Source organism: Centrocercus urophasianus, unplaced genomic scaffold, assembly GCF_019232065.1.
Source record: "Centrocercus urophasianus isolate 14NV4802_14NV808 unplaced genomic scaffold, USGS_Curo_1.0 seq_7, whole genome shotgun sequence".
Lineage (NCBI taxonomy): Eukaryota > Metazoa > Chordata > Aves > Galliformes > Phasianidae > Centrocercus > Centrocercus urophasianus.
This window is the reverse complement of record NW_024885310.1, coordinates 5329451-5342307: the sequence shown is the minus strand read 5'-3', so window position 1 is coordinate 5342307 and position 12857 is coordinate 5329451. Positions and strand designations below refer to the sequence as shown.

Here is a 12857-nt window from a genome sequence, read left to right as displayed (position 1 = left end):
AAAAATGCAGGAGGCCCAAGATACTACGTATACTTTACAACATTCTAATTCTCATCTCTCCAACAATTCACAAAACGTAGGGCAGAAAAGGGAAGGTTCATAAGCAACCAGGAAAAACTAAAAAGCCGGATTTGAAGTTTTTCTTTGCATGCCCACACACGCACAGTTTACACTACGCCCCAGAGATCATAAACACCCAACTACAGCTGCATGAAAAAAGTACCAAATATGGAAACTCAGGAAAAAAAAATACACAAAAACAACGCATGTGAAATTTAACTTTTATTTTTCTGTTGATAAAACCCAAAGATTCCTCACAGCAGCAACAGATGCAGATCTGCAGAAATGATATCTCTTCTTAAACCGTTTGCATACCCAAAGATATCAAGTGTGTAGGGACTGCATATTAACACAGTACAGGCACTGCTCAGTAGTAAAAGAAATTAAGCTTGTTGGTGAATCTGAATCCACCCTTTCCTTACTGTTACAGGTTTCCATAGTATTAAACATGACTGTTAATGAGTTTTCTGCTTTTTTTTTTTTGTCATTATTGCCATTAAAAAGCTTTTTATCAAATGCTACAATTTATATGCCCAGGTACCCTTCCCCACATTTTGTAGTGGATGACAAGCTGTATCCAAATGCTACACTTCAGAACAATAATGCTATTGCGTTCAGTAGCTCAAGCTACACTAAAGGAAGTTACCTCAGAGTAACAGAAACCACTGCTTTTTCAGTAATGCCAAGGGATACAGGTTCTAAAAAACACATTTCTACCTCGTATCCATACCTTTAATATTTATATATATATATTTTTATATAGCTCTAAAACAAATATCTACTATCTTACACTTAAATTAACACATCCACGATCGCGCTACCCAGCGATTTTGGTCTCAGTATTTTCAACATTAGTTGTTCCATAAAAATATACAATTCGACAGCACGGTCCTATCAGCGACATGAGGCCTTTGGATAGAGGCCTATGACAGATAAGAAACCATGCAACTCAGTGCTCAAGATCATCTAACTGTTAAATATTTATACTGCATTTTCAAACTATCGGTATCTTTAAAATCCCAGCTTCTATTTGCAGGCTAACCATGCTTACAAACATGCAGAAAGGAAATACGTTTCACACCGCCCTGTCGTGATCACAATTCTTCCTTCTCCAGCAAATCAACTGAAAATGCACAAACTTCATGCTGTCATGAAGAATCATTTTTAGATCCTTAACCATTTACTCTCTTCCACATAGTTGATTGTTTCACAACAGACTGTACTGCTCCATGTGAACAAACTAGGGAACAGTCATATGGTCAGAACTGCGCTTTTCAGTTTAAGCTCTAAGAATCAAACTGCTCACACTCAATTAGGATGCACTCATAGCTGCCATACAAATGAACAGACTCCAATAGACAATCAAGTTAATTATAGATATATACCAACAAGTGAAGCTTTTAAAATCAAGTATGCAAGTACAGCATCAAACCTGGTAGTTCCAAGAAGAGTACCTCTGTCCAGATAAAGTTCTACAAAATGGCACACCAAAAGCATGCCACCATCAACCAGACTTGAGCAAAGACACGCAGCACGTAAACTGGAGGCTTCTTGTTACTATCCCAGCACCATTCCATATAAACTTTTAGAGTTGATGCTACCATTTCTACGACCGCGAGCTCTTCAAATGGGAAGCAGTTCAGTGATAAATCCCAAACAAGTTCACCCCAGGTTACTTGACATGTAAGCCTCAGAATGTTTTACTCTTACAGATGCAACCATACGTGATTTTGGTACTAACTACTCCAAGTCCTGCACAGTTACTCTGCATGTATGATTACAGTAAGACATACTAAAACCACAAGAGTTATGACCATTAAAATGAACTTTTTTTTAAAACAGCAGAAAGTCAGGGAAACACCTGAAATTCTTTTGAAAGCATTAACATATCTTCAGTCTCTGAATATAAAAATACATATAGTCAACCCAGAACTGCAAACGCAGTTAGCCCCCTTAACTGCTTGAAAATCAGTACAAAACAATGGAAGTTACAGGAATGATTGCTGTGATAACTCACACTTATAAATCTGCCGTTATACGAGAACACCGATTGTACATTATTTACAGGTGAGGTAATAAAATTTCCAGAGTAACAAATTATGATTTAGCAGAAGTGTAAAAATAACGTACTCACCAAAACTTTATAAAACCTGGTAATTGTTATCAGCCGTGCAGTTGATCACGATTACTTTTTGTAGTTGATATATAACATGTTCTTAAGAAAAGTGCCAAAATACTGCTACATAAAAATCTTTCTTTGCAAAATAATTCAGCGAGAAAACTGAAGACGTTAAATGAAAAAGCAGAATAGGAAAGAAGTCACGTCAATTGTAGAAACAGGTCTTACTAAATGCATTTGAAAAACCTTTGAATTTATTTGCATGCTTAGAGGTCTAATACGAAAAAGATGCATACAGATGCAACATACACGCTTTTTTTCGGGTACCCTAGCTGAGTTTGAAAGGATGCATTTTTTTTAAACTGTGAAAAATGCAAAGAAATGGAAAAGAAAACTTTCAAAAGAAGGGTGAACTGCCAAAGGCTGCAACTGGTGGCAACAAGTCCTGCTGGCAGCAAGTCTCTACTGACATAGTGCAGAGGTCAGCACTGGGCTCCACAGCGCTTAACAGATGCATTAATAACAGGGCAACAGGACAGACTACGCTCCCTCCATGCCATTCCAATGAACCTTGAAAGGCTGCAGAAATGAACTATCAGGAAGCTCGAAAAGCAAAAGGAAGTGCAAGTCTTACACCTGGAGAGGAACGATCTACACCAGCATGGCTGGTGGCTGACCAGCTGGAAAACAGCCTTGCAGCCAAAGATACCAAATTGACTGTAAGTCACTAACGTATCACTGCAGCAAGAAAGGCCAACGGCCTGCTGGTCTGCAGCAAGTCAAGGGAAGCGATGTTTCTCTTCCACTCAACCTAATTGATGTGACCACCTCTGGGTTCCCCAGTGCAAGACAGGCATAGGCAGACAAGATCATGCTCAGAGGAGGGGCAGAAAGTTGATTTCAGTGATTGGAGCATCTGACAAACAAGGAGAGAGGCTGAGACAACTGAGACTGTCTAGCCTGGAGAAGGCTCAAGGGTGTTCTCAACAAGATGTGTAAATGCCTGATACGGAAGAATTAAAAGAGGAAAAGCAGACTCTTCTCAGCAGTACCCAGTGACAGGACAAGAGGCAACAGCCATAAACTATAATATAAGCAGCTCCATTTAAACAGAAAAACATATATCTTTTAGCACGAGGGAGATCAAAACACTAGAACAGGCTGCCCAGTGACTTTGTGGAGCTTCCATCCTTGGAGATGGCTCAAGACCCAACTTGTCATAGCCCTAACCAACCTGCTCTGGCCAACCATCCTCTAAGCAGGGCTACATAATCCCCAAGAGTCCTTTGCAACCTCACTCATTCTACAGCTCTATGAAAATGACAGTAACTTATGTACCCCGGGCACTGCACTGACCAAACTACACAACATGAAGGGCGTGTATCTTCTTGAAGTCATTGCGCTCAACATCAGTTTTGCTGCCTGCGTTTCGCCGATCTCATTTTTTCAAATCTTGACTCCATTTCTTCCAGGACCTTCGGGGTGTATCGTACAACCAATTTGACCTTGCCTTGGGCTGCCTTCAGTAGCTCTACTGCTTTTTCATGGTGTTCACCTTCGACGCTCTGCAAAGCGTAAGTCATTAAGGATCGTATTAGTGAAAACACACACTGAAAACACACCTGTTCCATTTTTCTGTGTCTATATAGTCAACTAAAATACTCTAGTTTCAGAACTTCACAAGAACATCATCCAAGCTTGGGATTCATTCTCCGGCAAATCACTACAGAGTGATGATAAATACACCAATCAGTAGTAAGAAGAGTAGTGCAAAACTTCTGGTTATGCTTATGTTAAGTCTTTACATACATTTACATCAGATAAGTGAAGTAGGGAGAACAGGCAATTTTGAAATAACACTCAAAAATCAACAGCTTCAGCACACTTTGTCTTTTAGTCTGAGATGGCTTTTCTTCTATAATCATGCACTTTATTGTCGTCCTCAATTTGCCTAATAAGCTACTTCAAATTATCTTGCACTTAGCTGAGGACAAGAGCTCACAGATAACTGCAAGATAGCATAGGATAACATCAAAAAGGCAGCTATGACAAAGCAAATCACTGTCTACTGGACACCTGCAAGAGAACACGTAACAGGCAGTGTATTGTTTATCTTAGCACTCCATACGTGTCTTATCTTCAGTGCAAGGTACTCAAATTCACTTCCTGTAAACTCATTAAGAACCACCTAGCCCCGTGCTCTCTCCCCCAACAAGTCAGAACAGATTAAAAAACAAATAACACTTCACTAAACTAACTCTCAGGATTTATTACTAGATTCATCTGATTATAATATTTCAGCAACAATTCTCAGCAACTTCATCCAAATACACATTCCTAGATGGCACATGTTTTATCAGCACAACTTATTTCTCCCAAACTCATCAAACACAGCAATGGGACTACCCCAAGCCTACCTCCCACGGGTGCTATTAGAAGCTAGAAGGCAGGTGATGTACCTGTTGATTGGAGGGTTTTCCCGTTACTACAAAGTTACTTACAGAAAGAAAGACAACAGTTAAAAAAAAAAAAAAGCCAAAGTTATTTCTTTTCCATCAGACTCAGACAACGCATACATTTGAATGTTTTCATGTTTGTTATTCAAGTGGATGTGGTGGTTGCTCCAATAAAAAAAACTACTGATGGTTTGTGAAGTCTTAGTGTCAACTGTGACAAAGCATAGAAAATTCTTCAGTACACTTAAAATCTCCCAGTGTGAAAAGAGTAAATAAAAAAACAACCCAAACCACCACCAGAAGTGCTTTAAGACACATCCACTGCCATCCTGGCAGCAGCAAATTACTTCTTAAGTATTAAGTAATCATAATTGCTAACAAGAATGTCCATCGCATATCAAGATGACAGTAATTAATCTGCAAACATCAAAAGCTTCTTCCTCTGAGCCTGTTTTCTTGCAGTGTTTTATTCATTCACTGTATTTTTACAATAGCTACATATATTTATGTGTGTATGTGCACAGATGCAGCCTTTCTCAGCTGGGATTACTGTCAAATGATCAGAGTTTTGGGGTGTTGTTTCTGCTTTGTGAGGGTCTGTAGGTAAGGAAGCCTTCATGTGAAAACAGCTGCTGCTTTATGGACAGCTGACCTGTCCCTTGATGCCTTCAAACACAGGAAGGCTAGGCCAAGGATAGCTGCACCACTAAGGACACCATTACTCTCACATCTCCCCCGTAACAGTCAGGAGCCAAGCATGACAGAGCTCTTTGCTAGCAGGCACCTCCCAGAGTACCAAGAACCAGCAAGTCTCGATTCCTTTCATATGCCAAAAAAGCCACTCAGGCTAAGGAGCATAAACGCTTACTTCAACTCTCAGTATTAAAATAAAGCTGAGTTTGTAGATGTAATTACGAGAACATTCGCATTCTAAGCATATGATGGAAGCCTCTATAAATAAATCCAGAATTTTGAGAGATTAATATGCATTTGACAAGCAGCTCTTGGAAATCAAAGCCTGCCCATAGCCTCCTCTTTCCAGGCGTTCTGTTCTTCTTCTCGTATTGCAACTCAGCAGAAGAGGATACCTCTCAAAAATAAGTAGCTACAATGGCACATCAGACATGTACTCCTTAAAATATAAATACTTGTTTTGAAGCTTATAGCACTTAAGTAAAGATAACATCACCCTGTTTTTCCATCTTACTACAGCTTTCATCAAGCAGTAGTGCTCTTACTGGGATAACGATGTCAAAGAGCTCCTGCTCAGTCTACAACAATGCATCACAATTTACTACTTACCTTAAAAGCTGCAGAAAACTAAGTTAAAATCTGCCTCGTCAAACTTGATCAAACAGGAAGCCATAATGGCACTTTAATACTATTTCAGAACACAACACCTACCAGATTTATACAGCTTCTCAGAATCTGAAACGTTGACATAAATAGTGCCATTTTCAGTGGAAAAATATAACCAAAGCATAATCCACCAACTGTCACTGCACAGAATTAGGTTCAGAAACCTAAAGACGATGCTCTTGAGAGGACAAAAAGAAGCAACTTTGCTAGGATCAAAAGACACCCTGAAGCTGTGCCATGTATATTCTACGTATGCCCCCAAGTGGAGACAAGTAGTTACTGCTAAAGAAAGTGGAAAATCAATTCCTACCACTCCGTTCACAGAAAGAAGCTGGTCTCCACGTTTCAGGCCTCCGTGCCTATCAGCTATACCACCAGGGATGATTCGGGAGATGTAGATGGGAGAATTTTGTTCTTTGCCTCCCATGATGTTGAATCCAAGACCTTCTTCAGTTTTTGGCAGTTCAACCACTCTGGGATGCGAATGACCTTCACTAGCAGCAAATGCAGCTACAGTGGCCTGTAGGAAATAAGATCTTCCTATTTACATGAATATAAACTCCTTAGCTTGACACAGTGAGCACGCTGAAAAATTGTTTTTATCTCAAAGTGCTAAAATGTTACTACAAATCAGATTAATTTCCTAGACAACATTAGTATAAGAAATTTAGAAGTCAAAGAATAAAGCGTAAATAGAAGAAGCTTAAAAATAATGTTTTGTTATACCTTTTAATGACCTCATATGCTTATCTGTTTGATCAAACATCTAGATGGTACACTACTGAAGTTTAAACACCTTTTCTCTGCTACTAAAGTAACAAACTACTGCATTTTACTCAAGTTTGGCATTTACCTTGGCTGTTGCATTAGCTCTCACTTCTGGGCTACTGCTGATATCCACAGTTTCATATACATGTTCATACACCTTGAAAGACAAGACAACTTCAGCATGGTGAAAACAGTTATTTTCTTGCTTAGGTAACATAACAATCAGTTGCAACTTAAAATTGCATAAATGAAACACACAAACACCTCTAACAAATGAATCTCTGATGCATGGTGCCAAGTAAGAATTTACTGTACTATGAAGAAATAACTCTCAGTGTCTTTACTGCTCAGTCAAACAGCACACATTCTAGGTCTCAACCCAAATCCTTTTCCGTGGAAAACATGCAGACCTCACCATGACATCTGACAGCAGGTATGGGCGACCACCTTCTTTGATTCAAGCTGGGACTTTTCCATAAGGATGCATGAACAATTATGCAAGGGCGGCTCTTCAAAGCTCACCCAACAATCAAGCCCTCCCCTTAAAATCTGCATTTTCCTTCACCTGACACAACTGACTGAATATCTAAAGAAAAGAAAGGCTATTGCAAGCACAGAGGCCATAAGAATGCTAATGCTAAGTGGGTTACTGACAGCTAACCCAACCAACGCAGTCCTTCACAGAGGACTTCCTGTCTACAAACAGACCTTGCACATCTTTGCAGGTGTTATCGCCCTCACCACCAACAATTGGAGAACACATTCAACCATCTCAAATCTCTGAAAGAGCATCCGGAATGAAGACCAGGTGTGCAAAGCCACGATGCCAATCTGGCTTAAAAGAAGAGGCAATTCATACTTTGCCCATTCTTACCAGCCAACAGGATAACAAGGTACTAGCTGCCAGCAAGGCAAAACTCTCATCATAACCACCAAGGAGCAATTGGTTTCTGAGCCACTATTTAATACAACACACCTGCACTACCCTAAATTGTTTTCTTCTCAACTTGTAAAAAATATGGAGCTTAACAGAAGACTTCAGCCAAATTCAGTTCTATGAAGAAAAAAAGTGCTGTTGCATTGAACGTTTTTTAAAAGTACCACTTTTAGTGCAAGCTAATTGTTTGCACAGTTAACTTACCTCCCTCACAGCATTACAGAATTCACTTTGAAGGACCCTCTGCAAAGCCTGCAGTTTCTGTGGTGGCACTTCTCCACTTCTCTGTAATTTTTCCAGCAACTCAATTGCTCTGCAGATATCTACAGAAAAAAAAATAAAGCACTTGTAATAAGGAATGCCTGAAAAGACCCTACTGATGGTTTGTTGGCTTTTGTTTTATAAACTAAGTTAATGCAGTAGCCTGTGTGTGCTTGTGTACACCTTGCAGTTTCATTTCTTCCACACCACCATGTATCAACAAAATATTAGAATAAAGCACTTTATTTTCAGACTGTTTAGATCAAAGACAGCAATGCAGCCCTCTAAATACCTAGAAGCACCACAACCACATCTGTATTTTAAGTAATTTCATTTTTCATTGAAATCAGTCTGCAATATTTCTTTCATAATAAATACTAGCAACATTTTGTATGCATAAAACTTCACGACATAAGTAATGCATGGCTATCACATTTTTAAAGCCATCTATAGTATTGTCAAGCACACTAACACTCCTTTTACATTCAGAAACTAGTTTACCAGAAATACACCCAATGCTTTCCCTACAAATAAGGCCAACTCAGGCATGTAATTATACTAATTGGATGCCAAACAGCAGCTGGAATCATAAAAATGTGATTAAATCTTGTATCAGTTTGAAAATACTTTCTTACTTGCTCCACCTGCAGTGTGTCTAATTCATCACAGCACTAGGAAAAAGAGCCCAAACTCCTCAATCACCTCTATGGAGTGCTCTGTATCAGATCCCAAACCCAACATTGTTTCCCAGTTTTTTTTTTTTTTTAAACACTTCCTGGAAGATCACACCATCACTGAAACCAAAATCTCATCTGAGGAACTTGATTTCAAGACCAGCACCAATCAAGATGGGCACCAAACACGACATCGAAGCTATGTGACCTTCTGCAGGCAGCTCTTCAAGAGCAGGAAGGATAAATATTCCTCACTTGCATTTCTAGAGCGACCATTCTTCTGAACCATGGAAGTCCTTGACCAGAAGTAGAATGGCCTCTCAGAAAAGCAGACAGATGTTATGGCCTTCATTATCACAAAGGCACAAAGAAGCAGAGATTAATCTACTACATCAACAAGGCACAGATCATTCCAGAAGATGATGAAGTCTGGAACATGACCGTGTCCTACATGCATTACTTCCCTTTTTCCATAATTAACCTCAGGGCATCATCTTTCACGTGGAACATCTTCTGTGCTGCCCCAGTGCCACTAAACAGACCAGCAACAGCCGCAAACTTCGAGACCACAAACGTGTAAGAGAGAAGTTGTAGCAACCAACGTCCAGCCTGTCATGCTCTGAAATTAAGGTGTGCTGACAGAAGTGCAGGTGTGATTGATGATTTTTTCTATCTTAATTATGTAAATCCATAAATATTCTCAGTAAACCCTCTGTTCAGCATCAATAGTACAAACTCTCTTTAATCTCGTGAAGTCCGGCACTGAACGGCTTGAAGGAGAATAACAAACAAATGGAAGGAAGAAGCTGTTCACATCCTTTGGCAATAGCAGGAGTTCCAATCCTACAACACTCCATATATTCACAAAAAGTCTGCTAAGGATGTAAACTACAACACAACTATCAAATACTCACAGATGTTTGCAGACTGTTTCAGGCATATGAAGAGCACGATTCTACACAGCAGCTCTCACAACCCATGCTCTACGAATCATGGTAAGCTGTAATGTGTATGAAGTCATCTAACAGTTTGATGAGAAGACTGTAAGAAATTCAAGTGACCGAAGTTTACTAATCAAAAGAGAAGCTGCAGTAACCAGCACTCAAGAACTCCACTCATCGATTTCTTTATAACCTCAATGTTTTCTCAATAAACTGCACGTACTTCCTACTTGGGTCTCCTAAGAGCTGAATTCTTTGACTGTGCAGCCTTTTATAGCCTAAGGTAAAATTGGCTAGCTTGGGAATCAGCTGTCTTTTAGAAAGCACAGACCAAGGGCACAGAATCAGCTCGTCAAGAAGGTACTGAGAATACACACAGGTTGGACGTGAACAGGATTCCTGCTAGGTGAAACTAACACAGAATATGCATTTACTTATTTTTAGAACTGCTGACAGACCAAAGGACTGAACTATTGATGTGAAAACCCAAAGCAGTTCCTACAGCTGTTTGTGAAAAGGAAGATGGCTGATTATCCTGTTGACACAGCCTGCCTCCTCGTGAGCTGTCCTCAGGATGTCATCAGGTGAAAGCCGTCCTCCTCACAGAATTACCATTACAGTTTAGCCAACATACCAAAACCAGACACGAGTTCTGTTCCTATGACGTTCAAGAAGGAAAAACATATAGATAAATCCAGAAGTAAGCAATTAAAGATTAAAAAAAAATAGAAAAAAACCCTCATCATTAACCACCACATAATTGAAAATTTTTCTTTTAATCTTTACAGCGTTTTTAGATCAGCTCTTCAAGTTTTTGTTTTGGGCTTTTTTTTTTTTTTTTTTTTTTTTGTGATTGCAGGATAATAATTTGAAGTCTTGAAAGAAAAATGCATTTAAATGCACATTCGTCATATAGCCTCGCAGTCATGTAGGCCTGCATTTGAACACCCTGGTGAATCCCCCCTGCCTATATAGACCTGAGTGGATAGAACTACCCCAGGCAACCCACAGGCTTGGGGAGGAGTGGCTGAAAGCTGCGTGAGGGAAAGGGACCTTGGTGTACTGATGGACAGTCATGATACGAATATGAGCCAGCAGTGTGCCCAGGTGGCCAAGAAGGCCAATGGCACCCTGGCTTGTATCAGGAATGGGGTGGTGAGCAGGACCAGGGAAGTCATCCTGCCCCTGTACTTGGCACTGGTGAGGCCTCACCTCGAGTGCTGTGTTCAGTTCTGGGCACCTCAGTACAGAAAGAACATGCAGGTGCTGGAGCAGGTCCAACGTGGTGGAAAAAAAATAATAATACAGCAACAGTGAGACGCCACCACTCCTTGGTTTGGTGTGTGAACAAAACACAAGAGAAAACAGCGTCCTCACAAACACTCCTGTGGAACCACTTCTGCTGCCTGCATTCAAATAGCCTCAGGTACCCATAGACTTTCTACACATCAACACCAAAGAGTAATTTGTAAATGTTCAACACTGCTATAACCCTGTACTCCAGCAAATTTGGGTAGTAGTTTTGTGTGATGAAGCTTGGAAGAAGGAACAGACTGGGTGAATTTTTCAATTGCCCTGACGGTAAGCATATGGTAACCATTTTAAATCAGCACATTTTCTACACTAATCTCTCTTTTTATATGCTATATACCAACAACATTAGTGGCGTTCATTTTTGAGCTGAAAATGATTCAACGTAAGGTTACCTGCAGTCAATCCCATGCAATTACCCAGCAGTTGTTTAAATCTGTAAATAAAGCTCTTCCTTTTGTAGGCCCACTACACTGTGCTTTTACTTAAAAAAGAAAAAAAAAAAAAAAAAAAAAAGCATTAAGACTAACAGCTCTTTTGTTCCACTGATCCCAAAGTTACTCCACACATTTGTTTGTTTTCACAGCAAGAGCATAATGGAAGGGTAATGAGGTGGAGGAAGATCCAGCCTGAGGTTTAAATCTACAGCCCAAGCAAAAGCAACTAATCAACTGCCAAAGCAGCTGCCCTAATTAAAAAGCTCTGGAGCTGGGTGGGTTGATGAGCTGCCGAGTGGGAAGCAAAGTTCTTACATAAGTCCCTGCTTACAGACCTTCTCTCACACATCACAAGTGATTTGCTTGCAGAGCAGGAAGGAGGGCTGGGCACAAACAGCTGAGTTCTGTGATAGGCAGCACTTGACGATGTAGATATGATTACAAATCTACAAGGCACTCTGAGAAGCGGACCCAGAGGGGACGGCAATGAGAAAACACTCAGCTCATGCAATTACCTGCACTCCACATAATCGCCATCCTTCTCAAACACACTCTAGGCGGTTTACCACCGTTTCCTAAAAGTGCTCGACAAAAGACAGCACAGATAAAAGACACTATAGAAAAAGTACGCAACTAGGCTTTGTGCCTTATCCGTCTCCCTAGTGGCTGTAGTTACGTGCCACACCCCGCTAACGACACAAACGAGGCTGTGAGGGCACAACAGAGCCAGTTAGAACTCGAACAAGTACAGAGGCTCCTGCACAAGTCCTTCGTTGATTATAAAATAGAATCGGGACCGACTGCTAAGACACAGTCTAACACACTCAACTCAAAGCCACGAATTTAACAGTCCTGGCAGGAACAAGGAGCTGGCATCAGGGGCGAGCGCGTCCATGGAAACCGACTGGAACCCGAGAAAAACGTCTCCAGCTGCGCGATTAAAACATAAAGTAAAATAAAATAAAACCCACAAAGAAGCAGACCTAGCTAACGCACGGGGCGAAAAGAAAAAAAACAAACAACAGAGGCAAAGTTCACCAAGCATCTGCTGCACGGCGCTGCCCGCCCCACAAGGAGGAAGAGCTCCCTCTGCCCGCCGCCGGCTCAGGCCCACGGGCTGAAGTCCGACCCTGGGACCGGGACAGCGGCAGAAGCAGCCGGAATCGGAGAGCAGCGAATATCCGCGGAGAAAAGGGAAACACGAAGCCCACGGCAGAATTCGTACTCGCCTCGTTCCAGACGCACCGGCTCACCCAGTGCCGCCATCTTGTCTTCGCCGCGGCCTCGCCGGAAGTGACGCGACCCAGCCGGAAGGAGGAGCGAGGCGCAGCCCCGCCGTTGCCGTGGCGCCGCCTGCCACGTCCTGTGAGGAGAGGAGTGCCGCGGGCGGGCCGAGCCGGTGTGGGATAAATAAAGCAGTCTTGACTGAAATAGCTAATGTTTGTCGTGCTTCCTCGCTCAACCACTCCTACTCCCCGTTAACACACAAGAAGTGCCGCCTACGGAGCGCGTATCTGTTCATGCGCCACGAGTG

The 12857-nt window shown here is 41.3% G+C and overlaps 1 protein-coding gene across 1 annotated transcript; it reads right to left on the bottom strand.

The window, feature by feature from the left end:
* Positions 1-269: 269 nt before the first annotated feature.
* On the bottom strand, positions 270-12621 carry LIN7C (lin-7 homolog C, crumbs cell polarity complex component). The gene is made up of 5 exons (XM_042837293.1): positions 12553-12621; positions 7904-8022; positions 6848-6919; positions 6305-6514; positions 270-3744 (listed from the first exon to the last, which is right to left on the bottom strand). The coding sequence occupies exons 1-5, from the start codon at positions 12587-12589 to the stop codon at positions 3589-3591; spliced, it is 594 nt and encodes a 197-aa protein (XP_042693227.1). The 5' UTR covers positions 12590-12621; the 3' UTR covers positions 270-3588.
* Positions 12622-12857: the final 236 nt, after the last annotated feature.

Bases quoted from the DNA above. Each gene is read 5' to 3' on its own strand.
- LIN7C (XM_042837293.1), bottom strand. From the start codon at position 12,589: ATGGCGGCACTGGGTGAGCCGGTGCGTCTGGAACGAG. The intron at 6,920-7,903 runs GTAAGTTAACTG...TTGTCTTTCAAG, and splicing joins TCTGTAATGCTGTGAGGGAG to GTGTATGAACATGTATATGA. The intron at 3,745-6,304 runs GTAGGAATTGAT...TACGCTTTGCAG, and splicing joins TTCTTTCTGTGAACGGAGTG to AGCGTCGAAGGTGAACACCA.